The 22,115-nt window shown below is 42.6% G+C and overlaps 1 protein-coding gene across 2 annotated transcripts; it reads right to left on the bottom strand.

Annotated features, from left to right (window-relative positions):
- Window positions 1-881: 881 nt before the first annotated feature.
- On the bottom strand, window positions 882-17,638 carry POU2AF1 (POU class 2 homeobox associating factor 1). 2 transcript variants are annotated; one of them, XM_074848686.1, is made up of 6 exons: window positions 17,548-17,638; window positions 5,748-5,875; window positions 4,991-5,033; window positions 4,629-4,900; window positions 2,929-3,200; window positions 882-1,999 (listed from the first exon to the last, which is right to left on the bottom strand). In XM_074848686.1, exons 1-6 carry the CDS (start codon window positions 17,561-17,563, stop codon window positions 1,984-1,986), a joined length of 747 nt encoding a protein of 248 aa, XP_074704787.1. In that variant the 5' UTR covers window positions 17,564-17,638; the 3' UTR covers window positions 882-1,983. The 2 variants fall into 2 exon arrangements, with proteins under 2 accessions (XP_074704787.1, XP_074704786.1); XM_074848685.1 differs by having other exon boundaries at window positions 882-3,200.
- Window positions 17,639-22,115: the final 4,477 nt, after the last annotated feature.

The following is a 22,115-nucleotide window of genomic DNA, read 5'->3' as shown; positions in this document are numbered from 1 at the left end:
CCAGCGTACCCTGTGGTATGTATGTTATCACTTGTTGGGCTGATACAGCCTTGTATGCACTGATGATATCTCACCACTCAGGGTAACAAACAGCCTCTTCTAGATGGTGTATTTGTAAACACCTTGTTAAGTTCTACTTTACCAAAACTACTGGTGAGAGGGACCGAGTCCTTATCTTGTGTGTAGGACAAAGAGTTGTCACAACCCATAGCAGTTATAGGCTTGCTGGTGACGTGGCCCTTAGTGACAGGGAAAACACTTCGCTGCTTCACTTTGGTTGCCTGGTTTTACGGCTGGAGTTACACAGGGAATTACACAGAGCTACTCGCCACCTCCGTTCCCCCAGGTCCTATTTGCAAGGGCACCAGGCATCACAGGTAGCTTTGCAACTCCCCTTTGCGCAGGAGCAGACCATCCTACAGGCAGTCCTACCAGCTCCAGACAGCAACATTTGATACTTTTTAGTCAGAAGGTGGTGGGCAGCGGTTTCTTTCCTCAGGTAATTTTGTACCCCAGAGCCACACTTTGCAATTTCAGGAAGTAGAAATGCAACTTTACGGCTAGTCTGATTTCCAGTCAAGCTCAGCGTTAGCTGTGGCTGCGCACCCACACACCCCCAGGGATGCCAATAAAGGATAATAGTGATTGAACCAACATCTGAACTGCAGGAGTGCTTCTGTGAGCAAGGACGAGTAAACAAGTGCCTCCAGGCCATATTTGGATCATGGAGTTCCTCCTTAGTCTGCCTTAATGTGAAAAATTAGCAGAAAGTCTAACAGCTACGCTGTAGTTCTATCCTGTACGTATGTTATTGAACTAATTGATTGCCAAAACAACGATGGGTTACCCTTTTGGATAGGAAATAAAACACTCTAGGCATATGAAAGTTACTGCAGATCTTTATTGAAAAAGATTTTGTCTTTTTCTAACCAGAACAACCCAGAAAGAAATTCTGAAACAGTTCATTTTTTTTTTTATATTTACACACAGAATTTACATACATTGAAGTGAAAGAAATTTAAAAGCAATCTTAGCAACCACAGGCTTGATTCATAACTGCATTATCCCAGTTTTACCCTCTTTGTACTTGTAAAACTGGAGTAAGCAGTGGTGAACTAAGCTCCTTCTAATTAATTTCTTTGCTGGGTTTTTCTGCAAATGTAAGCCACTAATTTCAATGCACCTGAGCTACTGCTGTTTTCAAACAACTTTATGATCACTTACATGATCTATTGCTTATGTCTTCCAGATTTGTCAATATTAAATAACAAAATATTCTTTGAAAGTCGTCAAGACTTTCGACCTGAGCTTGCATACCTCACTCAGGCACAAACTGCACGGTCACTTGAAATATTGCCTGGGTGGCAACTGAAATGCTGGACACCAGGTAATAAACAGCGCAATAAATTATTTTGCAGTTAGTCTTGCAAATAATAAAATCACCTAAGGATCCTGGGCTTTAGAAAGCAGAAAAACCCAGAGAAATTGTGTTCACCAGCCAAGCATCCCTTGTTTATTAAGAAAACAATAAACAGAGTTAGAAGGGGATATATCTCCTGCAAATAACATTTACCTGTGGCATGGCACTCCTGAACATCAACAATAATATTTACAGTTGCATCCATCAGAGGAAAAAGTAAAGCTACTCATTCTCCAGGAAAGAAAATCAGAAAGCTATAAAGAAAATGTGTGCACCTTCGGGCCTGGGAAACTGCAGCACAGAGAAACTTTCCATAGCAGTAAGGCACAAGAGAGGTCGCTAAGGTTCCCTGGCTCAGCACGACATCACTGACTTCACACTCAAATGCTACAGAGCAAACAAAAGTATTGCTGGCTAACTGCAATATGTAGTATTTTGCATAGTAATGCCATGAATTCCTTGTTAGACTGAAGCGCAGATTTTGGAAGACCCTGTCTTCTCAATGATCTCCTGATATAGGGCCATGTCTTGCAATCCTGACTCAGGCAAAGCTCCCGGTGACTTCAGTGGGACCAGGATCTGTCCATTGTAGAACATGCAGCATTACCAGCCAGCCACAAAATCAGCCCCCCATCTTAAAGGTGGATATTTTCAAGTCCAAAAACATCCTGCATCTGAAAGACCGTGACCCCAAACCACTCTGCCACACCTACATGGCTGTCTTCTAAAGGCAGACAAGGTGAGAACTTCAAATTACAGCTTTGTGTGAACTCCAATGTTTCATCTAGGCCACTCTATGCTGCTCTGCAAATAGACACAGCTGACTGCACTGGTGTTTCGTTCAGCTCTAATGACTTTTTGTCTTCAGACTAATGCACCTACCTGCACCAGTAGAACAAAACTACACTTTACATTTTCCTATTTTCCAAAGGAGCCATTCGATTTTGGAAAGAAAAATGTCAATTTAGGCTCCAAAAAGGTTTTGTAGCAGCCTAGATCAGGTAGAGGTTCCTCCACGGACAGGGCAAAGACACACACAAGGCATTTACACTGAGCTCTGGAAAGCAGTCCTATTAAACTAGGTCTTGTCAATATTTAAAGGCAAGTGTACCCTCACCAAATCTACAGCTGGCCACAGCTACACTATAGTGTCTCAATTTGAGACCATGCCCTGTGTCTGAGGATGAAAGTCACCTCGTGCTGATGCTGAGCACAAGAACTATGCAGTATCAAAAGCCTGCCTGGGAAAGGTAACAGGAACTGTAACAGCAGAGAAATCTCGTGCTGAGCCCCAGAACAAAGCAAGTTTCACACAACACACAGGCCATGTTGTGCTAGAGGTGGACTCCAAAGTCGCAAGTAAAGTTCCCACCCCACCCCCCAGCCTGCTTTTCCTCTGTACTCAAAACTCACTGTGGTGCCAAGGTGAAGTATTGAGTAGGTGAGGATCAGGCCCCAGATGTGCACCTTAAAGCCCTTCAACAGAAAGAGCATGGTTTAAAACATACGTATCATTGTCTTCATCTTCTAGAAGCAGCTTCTCAATGGGCAGTGTGCCGATGACTCGTCTGGCATCCTCCAGCTCCTGGGGGGCTGGTTCAGGAATGGAGATCGGCAAGGGTACAAACTGTGGCCCGGAAAGCGTGGAAGACGCTGGCTGGTACTGCAAAGTGGAGGCTGGCAGTGCAGAGAGGGGCTGTGCCCATGGGAAGTATGTGAGAGGTGGCTGCTGATCTGTCACCTCAAGCTGAGGCACTACAGCGGGGGTGGTGCTTCGGGGCTGTTAGAAGAGAAATAAAACAAAATAAAACAACTGGCCAGGTGGGGTGGGGAGAGGACACAGAACAAGACTAGGGATGCTCAGTCTCACTTTTAACATCCCTTTTCCTGTCGCTCTGGGTTAAGCGTTATACTGAGTGTGACAGTTTTCCCACGCTGGCTCCCATGAGAACGGTGGCTGTGGGTGTGCCAGGTGCTTGCTGCCAGTAGCTCACACTCATGTCAAGTTCTCTCTAGCTTTCTGTTCCCACTCCCACCCTCTCTGTAAGCCCATGAGACAGTTACACCCTATGGTGAAAAGTGCCTTCTTGGCCAGTCTCTCTTGTAAGCTGAATGCATGGGCACGGCTTCGCAGCCACAAGGCTGAAGGCAGCTTTTCTGGCCTCTGCCCACCCTGACCGGTCCCTGGCAGCCAAGCAGACACGTTTGGAATGACAGCCCTTCCTTACCAGTGGAGGCCACAGGATGCAGGCATGGGCCTTTGCTGGCCTGATGGGTCTGTTTGAGCAGCTGAACTGAAGCATTAAAAGGAAAATAAGCTGCTTGAGCTCAACTGAAACAGAGTTATCTGCCCTGTTCCTCTAAGGAATAACAAATCTTCTTGGGTCAGCCAAACATTTTGTCCAGCCTGACACCAAATATTCTGCTCTGTTGATGTGCTATTTTGGCCTTGTTCTTCCATCTTTAAATAGCAATTTTTGAGAAATGTATTGCCAACTCATTCTTCCTGCTTCACCTGGTAGATGTGTTTCCTGGAATCCCATCTACTTGTTTTTTTGTTTTTAAGTCCAGAATTAAATAGTGAAGAATCCTCTGGATACTGATGAGCTCTCTAGTGGGACTGTGTCTTAAGTACTTGTTCAGACAACAGCATTTATTGGCTGTAATGTGCATCCACTCAGTGAACTATTCGAATTCTGCTTCCTCAGGTATTCCAAACCCAAGCTGAAGAACAGCTCCTCAAGCTGGAAGTGATGACAACAGTAAAGATACCATTTCCCATTATTATTCCCGAGCTGCAAACAGTGTTCTCCTACTGTGAATAACTGTTCACAGACTTGAACAAACCCAGGGCAATGGCAGCTCTGCCGCTGACTCAATGGGAGATGACTCATTTCCCAGGACAACAGCAAAGAACAGCGTATGCGTTAATAACGTGGAAAGTCTGGAGGAGTGTAGGGAGATGCAGAAACAGCAGTGAAGTATAACTGATTTCAGTGCAGCCACAACTTTGTCCTGCTCAAACTATACTGATGTCCAGCACAGTGCAGACGGGGCCAGTGCTAGAACAAGTATGTGTCAGGGATGCAAAGTCACACAACATTATAGAAATTAAATAAATTACAGTAATTACATCTGGCACTCCCCGTGGCTCTTGCTAGAAGGTGAAGGATTTGCTGTCATTTATACCTAGGCATTTTTGACTTACTGCAAAATTGGTGATCAGCGGTTGAGAAGTATAAGTCAGAACAGATGAAGGTCCCACCAGTGTGTAACTGGGACACATAGGCTGAACATACATATCTGCTGTGTATGGACAGTTGACTGCTTCGTGGGACACGTAATCAGGGTAAGTGGTCCACTGAGTTAAAGGCTGTAAGGACGAGGGAGAGGGCTGGGAGATCCAGCCAGAACAGAGTGCTCCTTCATCTGCGACAGGCAATGCAGGGGCAGCAACATCCATATCAACGCAAGGCTGGCCTAAAAAACAGGAGAGGATTAAAGCCCAGTTCAGCATAGCCTTCCCTGCAGCATGTCTGAGAAACACTTAGAAAGCCAGGGAAACATTACCCATTGGTGAATAGGCAGGAAGTGGCTGATGGGGCAAAACAACCTAGAAGAGAGAAGAAAAATATCCAGGGATTAAGACCATAAACACTAAATTCAATCCCCTCTGAGAAGCACCGAGGGACAGATCATATTAGCTATTATCAGCTGATTATCCGCTACTACTTCAGTGTCAGTGCCCCAATGTTCCCACCTGCCTCCACAGAAGGGCCAGAAGAACTGAGCCTGGCAGCCAGTACACGTAACCCCAGCCCTGTCCATGGGCCTAACCAAACTCCACATGTCCCTTCAGCTCAAGGGGGCCTTAAACAGCATTTAAACCTTGTGTTGCAGAGGGAATTCCTCTTCAGAGAGGAGCCAGCCTGCTTCCTCCTGGGAGGACAGATAGAGGCAGGCTGAAACTAAGAAGCAGATAGCCAAGGATGGCCCTGGCTGATCTCTTTTTGTGCTCTTGAACAAGCTGCTTCACTTCCGAGCCACTTTCTCTTCCTAGGAGTTGGATCCTCCCACGTGCAAAGCGCTTTCACCCTTCCATTAAGTCAATGGTGATCAAAGGTGCTCAGCACCCTAAAGGCACTGCACCGAAAGTAAAGATATATTTAATAGTATCTCCAGGTAACATCAGTTGCATTGCCTTGAAAATGCTTTAGAGATGCAAAGGTTTCTTTCATTGCTAAAGTATTAACAGCTGGTGCCAGAGCTGGTCAATCATTTAGCTGCCGAGGAAGAATTTTCTGCCTGTGTTTGTTTTTTCTCCTACCGTTGTAGCTGCCGTTGCACTGGCATTATGAACATTTCCCCGTTTCCTTTTCAATAGCTCCTTCACTGGCTCTTTGACACGGACGCCTTGATAGGGCCGAGGCTGTGGCTGCTGTTCTGGAGCAGAAGCTGAGGGGAAAAAAAATATGCAGGTGACATTTATTTTCCTTTCCTGCCATTTGCACAGAGCCAAAATCCCCGTGGCAGCCTGCTTGTCTGCAGGCTGTGCTAGTCAAAGTGCCTGGAGTCTGGACTCATAAACGTTTTCTTCTTTAGCTAATGATGTCTTTTGGCTGATGTGTGACATCAGACGGCACAGGCCTTCTCTCTACCTTTGTTGCTTGGATGCTGTGATCACACAGATGGATCGTGAAGACAACCTAACCCGAAATAAGTATGCCTGCAATTCCCTCCAGCTGTTAAATAGCTGCAGCAATACCAAGAAATTCAGCCCCCCCTTTTTTTCTTGCAGAAGAGCATTCATACACAACTCACAGCACGAGCCGGGATGGTCGGGAAGGCAGAGCTGGCGGATTCCCCGCCGCGCTGGCAGGTGTTTTCACGGGCTGCAGAAGCCGCGTCCTATCAGGCACAGGGTGTGACGAGCATGCTCTGTTTAATAACTAGGCATATTGCTTTAGACGTTTATGAAAGCCAGGGAGGATGGAGTACAAGGAAAAGGGGTTCCTGCTGTTACACAGAGGATAATACTCATTCCTAAAAGCAACAGCTATCAACAGACCTCCACCTCCCTACGAGGATATATTTTATACGCAAGTGAAACAAGAGTAGCAGTGGTGAGCCACACGCTCTGAAAGGAGGTGGAAAAGGGCATCCCTCCTCAAAACTTCCCAATTAGGTAAACAAAAAACAAAAACACAGAAGAGCAACAAACAAATGCTGGTTGTCCTCAAACTGTCTCCAGACTAAGCATTTCATTCTGCTGCCTTCAATGAGGTTTCAGTGTGTTAATGGTGATGTTCTACTTTTTTTCCAGGCTTCTGACAAAAATAGCATGCTTATTTTATTCCTTCTGTCTTCACCCGTGTGTATCTGCTTTATGTTGCTTCAGTGCCATGGATCTGCAGTGCAGCCATCTACACACACCTGAAGGACAAATCAGACTCCGAGTATATCCGACAGGCACATCACACAGATTGGTTAGTAGATATCTAGCCTAAGACATAATTGCTGGCCATGTACATACATATAAAAGTAGAGATTAGATATTCAAGAGAAATACATTATATTCTGTCCTTAGACACAAACTATAAATGCAATCCAAATTAGAAAAGCATCCTCATCTGGAAAGCTGTTTAACTCATCACAAGTTTGACACGCATACCTCATCACCTCGGGAACACGTAGGTACACTTAAGTGCCATCCTGGCCAAGAGACACGTTTCTGTTCCAAGCAGAGCTTTGCTCATAGCCCGGCCAGGAGGTTTCTAATGTGGTGAGCTGGGACATGATACAGCTTTGCAGACAGTTATGTTGACAACACAGCTCAGAGCTTAGAACCATAAAGTCTGAACCGTTTTGAAAATTAAAGCTTCCAGCCAGCTAAAAAGGCCTATCACAAAGCCTTGCAACACGTGGAAGTAGAGGAAGCACAGTTCTTCATAACCCGATATTATCAACCCATATTTTACATAAAGTATTTGGAGGCAACTGATAGCAGAAGGAAACCATAGGATATCAAAGGTCAGGGAGGCCCGATATTTGTAAAGCCACTGATAGCAGTAGTGGCTACCTGCCCCTTTTTACTGCACTTTGATTTGTAAATACGCTAATTGATAAGTTCCCATTCCTAAAGATCACAACCGGCCTTTGGTTTTATGAAGTACAGGTGGATATCCAGCTCAAATCTTAAAATATTATTCCACCCAGGAAGTATTTACTCAGATTTACATTCTGTGCCTCACACATCACAGAACAAGATGAATCATTTTACTTCTGATCATCTCTCCCAGTTACATACAATTATATGCACACTGAGATGATTCTGTTACAACTTGGGGGGGGGAGTAAAACTTGAGTCTAAATACAGACATTGTAAGTTAACCCAGAAAAATATTTAACAGAATAAGCATCGCTGCTTTAATTTCTTTTACAAAAATGAAATACTTCTTTCCCTTCAACTTTGCTCTACCATTAACTCTTTCTGACTCACTACATACCATTTAATCATGAAATCTTGATTGGCCATTAAATACTTCTGGTATCAGACAACACTACATTGATGTGTTGAACTTTTGTCTTTTTTATCTTTATGCATATTGGGAAAATACTTTGCTTTAGAATAGAAGCTGAAGAAAACAATAGTTTTCAGCCTTTGCCTGATCTACCTTTGCTTTCTTTGGACATTTTTTATGGGACTTAAAATTGGGTTAATTGCATTCTTATGAATCCTATTGCTTTGGAAATGCAGTTAATGAAGAGAATTAAGGTCACTTTAATTCTGCATACAAGCATCCACAAGGGCTTTTAATACAGTTCACATTTTGCTTTTTAATTTTAATTAGTATTAATTTATCTGAGTGCAAACAATAGACAGTGCTAAAAAGTGCTGCGGTATGAGCTGTACTGAGAACTCTGAAAAGGAGCTGAATTCTAGATGGGAGGTCTGAAAGACCATCACAAAGGTGCTTTCTTGGCCTTAGAAGAGATTTATTTACATGTGGAAATTGTTTATTTGTACTTTACTGAAAGGCTCTGCAGAGTCTGACCCTGCTGCTGTTCTTTATGCTGCGTGAAAACAACTCCAAAGCAAATACAAGCTCTGCTCTAGGTTGCATGAGAGGGAGAACTGTTACCTCTTGAGTATCTTATCCCTCAGTCATCACACATTTCCCTCCTTGCAGAATTAGGGTGGGGAAGGATGGCAGTTTCTGGCTCCAGGTTTGGGGGATGGGAAAGAAGAAATTTACTGTAAAAGCTGACAAATATACCTATTCAGAGTTTCCGGTGTAAGCAGAGTAACCAAAAAAAAAAAACCAAAAAACAACCAAAAAACCCAAAGTCTGCAGAACATATTTCGGTTCCCCCAAGCTGACCTCCAGAAATAAAAATAATGCTAGCACAGCTGCTTTTCCACTGTTCAAGGGTGTACCAGGTCTGAGCATCACAGACAAACCACAGCAAAATGACTTTTGGCTTCAGCGTACAATTCCTCATAAAGCAAAAGAAATATGATCATTTTAAAATAAAAGCATTTTGAGAAATAATGACAATTAAAATATCCTTGTAAAGGAAGTACCTGGATTGAGTAGTCTCCAACTCCTTATACCAGGGTTGTCTTAATAAACTACGAAGCCTGCCTTGGACCAAGTTTCAATTATACTTTTATTTAAGTCATGAGCTGCAAATGCATCAAGGTCCACATGCCCAAATTCCGTTCAAACAAATAAAAGGGAGAGCAGCACGTGTGCTCCAGTGCTCAAGTGCCCACTGAGTTCTAGCTTGTCTCATACAATTCAAGGACCATAGAACAGGCATATGCTCTTCCTTAATAGGCACTGGATCTTGATTTGCAACTGCTCTCTGAAGTGGGAGCAGTATGAAGCATCAGAAGTCAAGAAAGAAGGAATCTAACCCAACTAGTAGGAAGCTTTGCAATAGTTTCTATGTGTAAATGTATTTTAGCTAATTGCAATGCTTTTGTCAGGCTGCCTTACAAATCCACGGCTCGGGCTCCTTTCATCAGCGTTATCACTTACTGTATTTGTTGAATGTCGACAAAAGCCTAGCATAAACCTTAAAGCCTTTTAAGTAAGCTTTCAAAGTGGCTGGATAACAACAGTTAAAGAAAAGGTACCAAATGAAGCAGTTCCAGTAGCTCCAAGTATCCAAGTGACAACAGAAGAAAGCCCGTAATGATGTTTGATTCCAGACTGCACAGAGAAAGTTGAAGGTTGCCCATTTCAGTGGGCTCTGAATGACAATTTGACAACTCCATTAGTGTTGTTGCGAGGGTCAACACACTCTATATTCGTTATCCCTCTGCCAATTGGATTGCGCCTTAGAAAAAAAACATAATTTTTCCTGCTGAGTATGAGTCCAAATTGTGCCGAACACAGCACGCGTAGCCAATGGGGACCTCGGTGTTTGCTTTTGGGGAGCAGCTCCAACCCCAACTCATGGGCTGACAAGAGCTTCAGGAACATGTTTCATAAGATCTCTTTGCCCAAAATGCTGAGCAGATTGATGTGTTGGGTGGTGATCCTACAAACCCTGGCCTTCATGTTTTGTGCTTCGGAGAACCTAACAGAGAGATGCCCACAGCATCTAGTGCAACAGTCAACAGTACCCTGGTTTGGCATATTTGTCATGCCCAGATTTTTGCCAGCACAGTATCTACATGCAGATACAATCTTCTTAAAAATACCTGCTTCTTAATAACATCCATGAGACGCTGGTCTGAGTAAGAGATCAGACAGGGAAAGCATCCCGAGACATTGCCAAACAATTAACCCAAGCAACTTCAAAACACATCTTCCTCCACATTTTTATTTAAACATTGCTGAAAGCGGAGGGAAGATAATGGCAAAACGGCTGTTGGAAGACTGCAAGTACTTAAGTGTGACAAGTTTCAGATCACTAAACTTCATATTAGCACCACTGGTCTTCACACACACACGAACTGCGGATCAGTTTAAACCTTCATCCTTTCAAACAAGGCAGAACTATTTCCCATCAGGCCAGTTTTCAGTTTGAAATATACTGCTAATCTTTAAGAGTTTGCATGACTACCTGCCTGCAAGAGCAAATGACATACTTGTCACCGTTTCAGAAGATTTACTGTTTCTTTGCTCACACACTGACATGTGATAAGTTTATCAATTGATCAGCGTTAGCAGTGTAAATATTTTCCTCTTCTCAATTTTTTATTGTACTGGAGGTGAAAGAAGAAAAGAAACACAATAGAAAAATTTTTCTTATTTGCAGTAACACCAAAAAGCAAACGGTAACTCTTGAATAACAAGAAAAATTTAGATTTCAATTAACAAACTAGCGAGTTCTGGCTTGGATATTGAAGACCAAATTACATTAGGCAGCTGCTGACATTTTTATTGTACACAGTGAACTTTTGCTAATAAAAAGAAAAAAGCAGCTCAGGTTTGTAAACACTACTTGGATGCTTAGACTCTAATCAAAACCTTTTTACAATAAGGTATCAATGCCTATTTAGCACGGGAGTAAATATTTCACCATGGTTGTCTGCATTTCACATTGACTTCAGATACAGAACCCTTCAAAAATATTTTTTTTAAAAAGTATTAAAGCTAATAATATTATTTTGGGTCTGTTGATGCTTTGGAAACGAATCAGATGATCAGAGCTGACATCAGAACTGAAACGGCTGCTTTTGTGATATTGATGATGCTCCACAGCACATCATGGGTCACTGTGAAAAGCACTTTGATAAAACGTAGCTCTTAGCAGCTAGGCAGGCAACCCTTCATATGAGAATTATTTAATCAGCTCCCCCTGTATTTACATCCAGCCTACCTAACCATTCATAGCAGTGGATCAGCAAGGAAAGACAAGGAAATCTAAGTACAATTCTTAGCTCTGTCCCCATAGGAAATTAAGGGAAGGGTCACCCAATTGGTAGATCTCTGAAGTTGCTCAGCTGCCCAAGGTTAAGTGCTTTCATAGAATTGTCAAAATCAGTGCTTTTAGAAATCCCTGCAAAGGAGGATCTGCAGTCCTTAGGCAGTTAGATTCCCCTTGAAAACTCAGAACTTCACATACCTATACAACTATGAGAAAAACAGTCCTTAATTCTTTTGGCTTTCTTGTGTTTGTACCGCTCTTGGGACAACCACCTGCCAGTCCTCACAGGGGTATTTAGGTGGTGCTGGAAAGGTAATCCAACTGCAGCCATTCTCATGGGAACAGCCAGAGTTTGGATGCTTGGACTCCCATCACAACACCAGTACCCATTTATGCAAGGCAGTAAATAGTGCAATATTTGTTCAGGTCTCTGTGCTCCCTCAAGCATAGCCATCCAGCTGGGAGGCTTAAAGCACACTGCAGAATGAGGGTTCCCTGCTCACGACCAGAGATGATGAGCCCTGTCCTTATTTGCTGGCTAATTACAGTTTCCCTGAATCTGTTACTAAGAGTGAAAAAATGGGATCTTCCTTTGTCTCTGCTTTGTGGTAAGTCCAGGGCAGGAAAACAAAGCGCTGGAATTCATTTAACTGTCCAAGACCCCAGATAGTAACATGACATGGAGCCACACAGGAGAAAGGTTCTTCATTTCAACTTCATCCCGAGCCCTCAGCATCCTCCAAGGTGTGTCCTCCTTTTTAACTGCTCTGGCCAATCAGTCCAAAGCGAAACCATCTGCAACTCATGCCCTTGGAAACAACAATCAGTTATTTCTACCAAGATCCATCTTAGCAAGTTGTGTTGGTGGTAACAGGCTTGGCTGGCTAGTAAGTACCAGGTCGCTGGTACCTGGCCTAAATATATCTATATAAAATACAGACCCAACTAAATACATTCTCTATCTGGCCCCAAGAATGAATAACCCACCATACTGTGCTCAGACACAAAGTCATGTGTACAACATTGCCAAATAAATAATGAAACAACTCAGAAAATGTTTCTCTGTATTCCATTTGGCTATTGCTTACTCCATTATCTTGCCAATAGCCTTTCCATCTGAAATTATACATCTCAAGACCCCAGGTTTTCACGTCAAGGCCCATTTGAAGGACTGAACATGCAGCTCTTATTGTGCATCTGACATTCCAAATCTCCTTTTCCATTGTTTTTTGTAGACAACCCTGACAAGGAAAACTGGACTGGAGTGGATTATTGCCTATGCTGTTTGTCGTACTACGGGTGGGTATTTCAATAAAGATTTAGTTAAATGCAAAGCACTAAGCAAACATCTGGGCAGAGAATCTGCTCTATAATAAACAGAAGAAGTCGGAGCATGAGCAAAAGAGCTGAGTGATGGTTCATTGCTCAGCATAAGGAAATGAATTCGGGAGGGTTCTGAACATGATTAAATCAATAGGCTAAATATTTCACTTGCTTACTAACAACTCAGTACAGCATTTGACTAGGTCTTTCTGCTCTCTTACATAGCGCTGTAACTACCAAAGTCACTGAAACATATTAGTCTGACAGTAATATATTTCAGAATTATGACCAGTATCTTTATTTTCAGGTGTTTATCTGCCAAAAATCAAATCGGTCTTGGTCTCCAGAAGATCTACGTGCACCCTGACTGCACTGTTCTTGGGGGCACGGTATGCTTTCGACTACTGCCCTTTTAGAAAAGGTCTCCTTCACACCTCTGGATGTTCTAAGCGAGTGGAACTCCTGGGAACACTGTACAGAACCTACGTTCTGTTCCGACACAAGGAAGCGCTGCAGATCGGCAAACAAAGTGTTAACTTTGTATGATTCTACCTGCATAGAAACAAAATCAAGGGGACACCTGAAGACACTTGGGAAACAACATGAAAGGCTGGCTAGTAATCACTGCTGCTTTGATTATTCTAACAACAACAGCTTCCAAGTGCTACATAAGAGTTGGATGCATTGGCCATGTAGCGGTGAGAGCTGCTAAAAATTATGTTTCAGAACAAGAGAACCCCTATTACAAAGGGGAAGCTGAGATAGACAGAAAGTGTCTTAACCATAAGTCTCACCCGCACATCCCAATTCCTCCCAGCCCATAATACTCTTTCCATTTTAGTAATGCAAGCTTTCCATTTAATTGCTTATGTGGTCATTCATAGAGCCCGACACCTGCTTTGTAAAGCATGGATGGGCTCAACTTTCATACTATCCATCTTTCCCAGTGGGGTTTTACCAAAATTAAAACTCACAAGGTGCAGCATATTGCAGTTTCACCTCTCGGTCTCATTATCTGATACTTTCAGAAAGGCTGTATAGAGCCCCACATCTGTTGTGGGCAGAAAAGTCTCTATGCACTTAAAAAGCATTTAGGAAGAGGTTTTCAAAGGTGCAGATTCACATATCTCAGTTACGTGGGAATCCAAGCAGTCAGTGGAACGCTACATAGCTGAACGTTTGCCTCATGTGCAAAGTCCCATTGGATTGCACCACGAGTTGAGTGTCCAAAGCATCACCTAGATTTTAAACTCTTGAAGAATTTCAACCTGCTTGCATACCCTCTCACAACAGAAACCGTTTGCATGAAAGGTCCTTTTCATTTTGTTTTCAAAATACAATGAGGTAACTATCTGCAGAAAGAGGAAAGTAGCTGGTGCTGCCCATTAGAAATTTCCCAGCCCTGAAGGGTTGCCGGGGTGCAGAGCGGGCTTGCTTCCATTCAGCAAAATCCTGCCAAAAGCTGGGAAGCCCCAACCAGTCACTTCACTTCTGCCGTGGGAGGGGATGCTTTCAGGCTGAGACACTCTCTGGGGTTTTGCTGAGCGGAAGCTCTGGGCCCCACTCCTGCAGAGAAGTGCACTGTGCCGTGACCCTGAGGGAACGATTTCCAGTGCGCAGGGCCAGCCATGCGAGACTCCCAGGAGAACAAGAGCTTCTGACCATAGCAGCTGAGGGCAAGGTCTGTTAGTTTTCCTTCTGTTCCTGCAGGGCTTTCTACAGAAGGGTCCCCTGAAGAAGTGGGAAACTGCCCCTCAGAAGGTGCCCATGAGAAATGCCCTCTGGCGAGGTCACACCTATTTAAATGAGTTACTGTATCACCACTGAGCTTTCAGTTTGGGAGAGTTTTTTGTTCTTTGGTGGTTTTTTGTTGTTGTGTTCTATTTTTATAGCTAGAGAAAACATGGAAGTGATAACAATTCCTTTTGAAACCTCCTATTTTGCTAAAAAAACAATTTTAATCCAAGTCAAGGCATCCTGATGAAAGAGGTTGCCAGGACTCTTAAGTAGTCTCCTTCCACACAGATACTCTGCCTTTGCTTTCAAGCTGGCACCACTCTTGACTGGAATTGCAAACGCAGCTCTGGCCGGGGTACCAACTCCGTACCAGTAAGGCAGGAATGCCTTCGCATCCAGCGTGCCCTTTGCTTCCTCCAGCAACATAATACCACATAACCTACTCATATTCCTGTATTGCCTAGTCATCCCTACTGTTTAAATATGTAAAGTTAAGCTCAATAATAGTCTTGTTTTTTAATCCGGTCTCTTCCAGAAACCGATTCCATACTACGAAATTTGCAAAGAAGCCTTAGGAAATTAAATGCCTGGCTCCAGTTGACTTTCACTGGCACTTCAGTCTGTGCCTTCCTTTGCCTTTCTTCCAGCTCAGTTATTGCAGCATCCCTGCTGACTGTGACAGATCCCAAGCAAGAAAAGGTCTCTTTTACATGTGCCTCAGTACATGATCATATGCCTCTCTAGTCTGGTTACTCCATAATACAGCAGCTTAGACCAAAGGGAAGAAATTTACCTTCAGGGTGAGAAATGTCAAGCCCTGACATCCTTTCCTGGGAGAGCCATTTATGTGGCTGGGCTGGCAGCACAGTACCACAGGTGTGCAAAATGGAACAGTTGTTCTTGCCAGGATTAGAGCCATCTGGTTCTACCCCGAATAGGGGATGCTTTGTTCCATAATTGGGGAAACACTTCACCCCCACTGACTTATTGCCCATCTATCCAGGGTGCACTTTTGGCAGAATACCCGAGTAACTCATTTTGGTTTTAATTGTACTGAAAACTTTCTGCACAGCAGAGAAAAGCTCCTCCTGCTCCCTAGGTAGGAAGCAGAGCAGAGCTTTTATGCTCTCACATTAGCCTAGGGCTCATGCAAGCACACACCAAGTTCCCTGGTCACCCATGCTGCCTCTGCATCAATTTATACCTTAGAGCAAGCCAATAGTTCGCACGTGGGCACTGGAACATCCATGTGGTCACAGGTGGTTTGAACCAGCTGGTACAGGAAACTTGAGGCCACAGCTGGTCACACTAACACAAAATATAGGTGCACCAGAGACACCAAACAGAGACTCACAGAGATACTGTGAAGTCTGACTTCCTCTGAAGCCTTTGGGACCTGGCACCTGAGTAGCTGTACTGACCTGAGCAATCTACCTAGACTCACACAGGGCATCTCCAGTAGAGCAGGCAGTTGCACCCAAGCTGCCTGCATCCCAGCCATCAGAATACTCTTCCTGTATCTGCAAAACCAAAGCACGTAATTCATCACTGCGATGGTACAGAGAAGAAGCAGGGTTAATAAGATAGTAGTTCCACGTTGGAAAAAGGAACTCTAACCATGCAATGACACAGTAGAGAAAGGCAGCAAATGCCAACAGCGAGCACAGACTCAGCCTCTTTTATGTCTTAGTGAACATCATGCCAGGCTGCTCTAGCAACCAGCCCAGGAGCCAGAGAGAAGTCTGGCCACTCCACTGGCTGCTTCGTCTGACCAATGTGAAAAGGACTTTCTCAGCCACAGAAGTCAAATCAAGGCAGTTACTATGTCTCACACAGACTTTCAAAACTGCCAGAAGGCATTGCTGTAACAGGAGATTCAAGCCTTGAGAAGCTCAGTGGGCACGGAGGGACAGGCAGGTAATGGCCAGAAGTTGTCTTGCCTAAAAACTATCAACAGAGAATTGCTGACATCAAGATAAAGGTCCTGAGCTCTTCTCACGTGCTGCATATGTCAAAGAAAAAATGCAAAGGTAAAATACCAATTCAGTTACTATTTTTGTTTTACCTAAAACATCAGGTTGTTAGTATTGCTTTATCATTGCAGAAAAAAAAAAAAACCAACCAACTATTAATGGACTTCTGAGATAGAAGATTAGATTCAAATCTTGAATCTAATCATCTTGCAGTATGCTCCACATCGTATACCTACTAATTCTGAAAACAGCACAATATAAAGGGGGAGACAAGGTGTGTTGCCATAGTGCTCCCACTTGCTGCTCAATACTTGTCAGACAAATTGAAACACGATTGAATAAGCAGTCAGAGCTTCTTGCTACAGCACGTTACAGTCTACAGCATAATTTCAGAAATACGTATTTGAGCTTCCAAAGTGTTCAACCAAAAAAAGCAGGAGAAATGTGTAACAGAGAAAGCAGACTTAACTTCTAAAAAGCTTGGAAAGTAGTAAACTAACCTCTGAACAACCTACAAGCTATTAGTTCCACATCAGATAAGTCATTGGTAAATGTTTAAGAAATTAACTTCTTCCATTCAGGTATATTGCGTTATTCCAGGTTAACAGAACAGCACGGTGAAACGCAAAGGACGGCAGGACAGTTGCAAAAGCAAGCGTCATCTACAGATCCACACAGTGAGAATGAACAACTTGCAAGAAGCAAACACCTACCTGTATTATCTGTAAACTATTTGAGCAAAGGTGGGCCAAGAGGAGTAAAATAGTCTTGAAAACAAGAAAAGTGATTTCCTGTAAAGTCATAACTGTATTGCCCTCAACTGCTTTGTTCCTTATCTTTTTTATTAGTTGAAAAAAGTACATATCAAAAAAGGCACAGAAATAAGATTTCTCACAGGTTTCACTTTTAAAAAGGAAAATTTTCTGGTATGTAACCACTGTAACCTTTGATATAATACCTGCATCCTGTTATTGTTTTTATGAATCATAGTCTTCCACTTGATTCATAGTGATGAAAGCCAACAAAGCAGCAATGCTGCCCTGCGTTAATATCCCTGCTGGAAAATTAGCATCACGTCTTATCATTTGCCTCTCTTGAGCCATGCATCTCTTCACGAGTATCGTCTCCCATACTACGCTAATGCTTACTTATGCATTACAGTCTTCAGCTTTTATCACAGTTATGAAAAACAAATCAGAGCTCACTTACATTTTTGCCAGTGCATATTCTGGGTCAGGACGGAGTCTTTTTTTCTCTTTGATGAAGATAACTTGGCTTTTTAATAGCTAACGTGTGTTTGACTCCTTTACGGGGATGTGATAACTGACTGTCAGGATGTTTCTTTCAGCTTTTTAAAAGCCCCATGTTCCCGCTGAACCCTGTGATGTCATCACATCCTCCAACCACAACCACTTCTATATTTTCCCTTGCTCTATGCTGTTCTTCATGATGCTAAACAGTTCCTCCAAAAGCCGTGAGCTCTGGAAGATATTATGCACAAAAAGGCCCTTGATATCACCAAAATGTATTTGAAGAAACAAACCTGGAACCTGCCACTCATGGGGCTTTTACCACAGAATTGCAGAATTAGGTCAAAAGGTTGTATAGCAGAAAAAAAACACAAGGGCCTTTTAGTTAGATTTTGACCTTCTGTGGCACTAAGGATGGTCTTATTTCACCTAAGACAGCAGTCTGCTGCTTCAGATGGCATAACTGTTGGCTCCATACACCTCAGCTAGACTGAACCAGCCCACACGCCATGGCTGCCTGGCCCTTTAAATGTGCTACGCTTCAATTCAAAACTTGAGTGTTTGCTCCTGCCTTATGAGAATCTCAACTCCCTGGGGTCACTAAAATTGAACTTATGAGGAAACACCTGTAAACACTTCAAGCCTCATTAAACGAGGACGTCCTTCATTTAAAAAAGAAACCCCTTTTTCTGTTTTGTTTTTTATCAAAATACAACACTTCCTACTGAAGAAGAGACAGCCCTTACAAAATAGCTTGCAAAGCCAAATGAAGGCCAAGAGAGACTTGCTATAGGAGTTGAAATAAGTTCTTAGCATTAATAACAGCACCATTATATCTTACCTATTCACATCATTACATGAAGATAATCTCTTACACCTCTTAACATTCTTTGTTCTAAAACTCAGACCACGATGGTGAATATTCACAAGTAACATTGACTTAGGACCTTCATTGCCAGAGAAATATCTGTTGGAGACTGCCCAGTGAGTTTAGGATTCTGGCATTCCTATCTTCCTGTTCAGTTTTTAATCACTCAATTGCCATGGCCCCCAAGTTTGCTCTCACAAATTTCTCTTCCCATAAAAAGAACAAGGCAGGATTGGGTCAGTTCTTTGGCCAGGAGTCTATTAAAAGAATTTCATCCTTTCAGGGATGCCAAACACCTCTCAGGAGTAGAGAGGGGAACCTTTCTGCACCATACCATTTAAGGGAAAAACCCAGATTAATCAAATGAATGCTTAATTGTATTCCCTCTGCTTCAAAGATTTGTCCAAAAAAAAAAAAACCACAAAGAAGCAAACCCCAAGGCAAGTAGAGTGGAAAGAAGTAAGGAATGTGTACCTCCACACTGCTGCCCTCCAAAATAGCACCCACCTCCTCAGTTCTCAGGCACGAGAACATTGTTCAGCCACGTTTTGCATATCTGCATCAATGCTTACTACCAGCCACACAGTATAATATCCTCTCTGCTGTTGAAGTGCTTAGTAATAGCAGGCAATCTGTCAGCTAATACTTCATAGATGGACAGGTAAGCTAGAGTCGAACTCATAGCCCGATACAGCCGAAGGAAGCGAGGAAGAATATTGAAACTAGTGGTACTTCAGTTACACCAAAGCAGGAAGAATTTGTGGACTCTCACATCTCTGATACAAAAGCAGCGTTGTATTTCTCTCTAAACTAACGGAAGCTCATTTTAGAAACGTCTTAAATTTGTAGAATTAAGATAAAGGCTTGTAACGCAACAGGAAGTCTCTTCCCGACAAATGACGTTCTTTGAAAGCCAGGGCCAAATCATAGATTGAGATTTACTTAAAGCTTACAGCACAAGGCGATCTCAGGAAATACTGTGAGAAATTCCTGGAGTCTGGCTTGAGACAACGCATAAGACAACGTCAGCGAGTGTTTAGAACTGTACTCTCTTGCAGTTTTCTTCTGGAAATAGCTGAATTCTGACATCACAGAGCTATTGGAAAACAGCACGGTATATCAAGTTTTTAGGCAGGTTTCTGACAGGAGTAAGACCTTATTTTTAAGTATAAGGACACTGTGTACATTTGTGCTCTGCAGAGTAGTAGAAGCACGGTCTGAGATTTGTACACACCAAGTCTTATGTATAATACACTGCACAATACACAACAATAAATATACAGACTCATATTAAGATAATCTATATATGCATATCATCTCACCTTTAACGATACTTTAATTCTCCTTAGAAAAGGTGACAACAACATTAACTCACTCAGGATTAAACCGTTTTTAAGGTCTTTCTATCAATACTTTAAAAATATGAAACCAGGCAGATAAAGTCTTGTTGTAATAAACATCTAAAATGAGGAAGTTGCAAAAAAAATACATGTTTTCCACCGATAAAACAGCCAGCACTATTCTGGTGGCTGATAATCATCCATTTCCATATTTTAGACAGAATTACCAAATAAACTTTTGACATTTTAACAAAGAATCACTCTCCAAAAAGTAACTTCACAGTTATACATTAAGGTATAAAGGGGCGCATGTATGTAGCTTGGTGACCCCAGAGCACACCAAGCAAAAAAGCTCTGTCAAACATGATCCTCATCTCACTTCATGCATTTTACAGAAAAACACAACTTGGTTAATCATGATTCAAGATTATAGTCTATAAACATGGTTAAAACCCAGACTATTTTTAGATGATCAAACACCAACAGCAGGAAGGTTGCTTGTGGATAGCTGTACCTTTAAGAGACACTCAGAAAATTAGCTGCAGCCTTTACCACTAGACAATTAGATGCAAATCCAGCTGCCTCGGGTCATGCCTTGACCAGTTCACCATAAGACCAAAGCAACAAGCTCTATGTCAGGCTACATGTTAGAGTCAATCAAACCTCGGTTTGGCAAGGAACCCCGCTGCCCTGAGTCAGGGTACAATTTTTCACGTTTCTGGTGGCTACACTTTGAGACACATCCAGAGACCAAAAGATTCACAGGCAGTGTTACAATTGGGTCTGACCACTACACACGGCTGTTCAAAGGATAACCTGAAATCAGCTGCAACACGCATTAGAGCACCCACGTGCCGTAAGCAGCGCAGAAACCCTTCTCTTGAGATCTACAGTAAGATGCATTTCTCTGCTTAGCAGAGTTGGTGGCTCTGTCCACACAAGAGCAAATCAAGGGTTGCAGCAGATCCCGGCGGATCCACACAGCTGATGTCAGCAAGGATGGTAAGAGCAGAGCATAAGGATGACTCAAACTGCGTGTGCCTTATCTCCTCTTCCAGCCAAGATGATCCAAGCATGGAAGAAAGATGCCCAGCATCAGTCTTTCCTTCATTAAGGTATGTGGGATGTGTACCTCAGACAGTGCTGGCTGGAAAACCAATACATCAGCCACAGTATTCAGAAATCTGCAGCTGCCCTGCTAGTAAACTACCCACACCCAACCAGCAGGCAAGACTTTCATCTGGACACTCAAAGAAGTTGCAGACAAATCCATCCTTTCTTTTTTACACAACAAAGACTGCTTCCATCTCCCATCTCAATGTGGGCAGCAGTGGATTCACCAAAATCCACTGCAAATGGCAAAGAGCCATACAGCCTCAAAAGAAACATCTTGCCACTGGTTCCCCTCACTACAGAAATGCAGATGAGCAGGATAAAGCCATTGAGAGAAAGCAGTTGTTCAGTAATCTTGCAGTTAAGCTCACTGCAAACACCAATGGATATATACTATAAGCCTGACACTCCTGTTAAGGGGGAACTAAAACCAAGAACTGTGCCTACTCAGCGGTGGCAGCAACATGGCCCTGCAAGAATTTTGAGTATACAAATGATATAAAATCATAGGCATATATTATATTTGACACTCTGAAGCTGAGCTTTATCTCAGTCCCTCATCTCTTTGATGTTGTCTTATTCCCAGGACAGGAGTTGAGCTCATATGTAATTTTCTTCCAAAGGTGGATTAATGCTGTTGACAGATATCCTGGGTGTTGGGTTTTGTTGTTGTTGTGGGGTGTGTGTGGGAGTTTGTGGGTGTTTGGGTTTGGTTTTTTTTTTAAACATGTCAATACTAGCACTTTAACCCTGCCATGAAACATAAGGAGTATGAATATATAAGTAGTAGTCTGATATTTCAGAAAGCTTTGTGGTCTGCAAACACAAACATTTACCTTTGAGAACACAATAACTAAATTAATAAATAGATCTCTACTTTGTAGGTTCAAATGAGTTTTTAAAAGACAACCATGCTTAGAAAAGGTTCTCATATTTCTTTCCTAAACAATCAAGAGAGAGAATAGAGGAAACAAAAAGTTGAGCCTCATTTGAGGCAACAAGATCTGACATCTGACTGAAAAAGATTTGTTATTTCAGATTAGAAATTTTATAACCCATGTCTTTATCTTGTAGCATGACATTATATGTGAAAATACAGCAAGAAACAATACAGAACCAAAGCCCATGGAGTACAGGCCAGCATTTATTCCAGCAAGTTTAAGTAAATCCCATCACCTAATTCAGGAGCATCACTCTACACCCTTC

The sequence above is a fragment of the Strix aluco genome, chromosome 23 (genome assembly GCF_031877795.1).
Source record: "Strix aluco isolate bStrAlu1 chromosome 23, bStrAlu1.hap1, whole genome shotgun sequence".
Lineage (NCBI taxonomy): Eukaryota > Metazoa > Chordata > Aves > Strigiformes > Strigidae > Strix > Strix aluco.
Note: the sequence above shows the minus strand (reverse complement) of the source record. Positions and strands in the feature narration are given on the sequence as shown.

Coding starts and splice junctions, on each gene's coding strand:
- POU2AF1 (XM_074848685.1), bottom strand. Junction 5,034..5,747: donor GTGCAACGGCAGCTACAACG/GTAGGAGAAAAA, acceptor TCTCTCTTCTAG/GTTGTTTTGCCCCATCAGCC. Junction 3,201..4,628: donor CGCTGATCACCAATTTTGCA/GTAAGTCAAAAA, acceptor CTCTTCTAACAG/CCCCGAAGCACCACCCCCGC.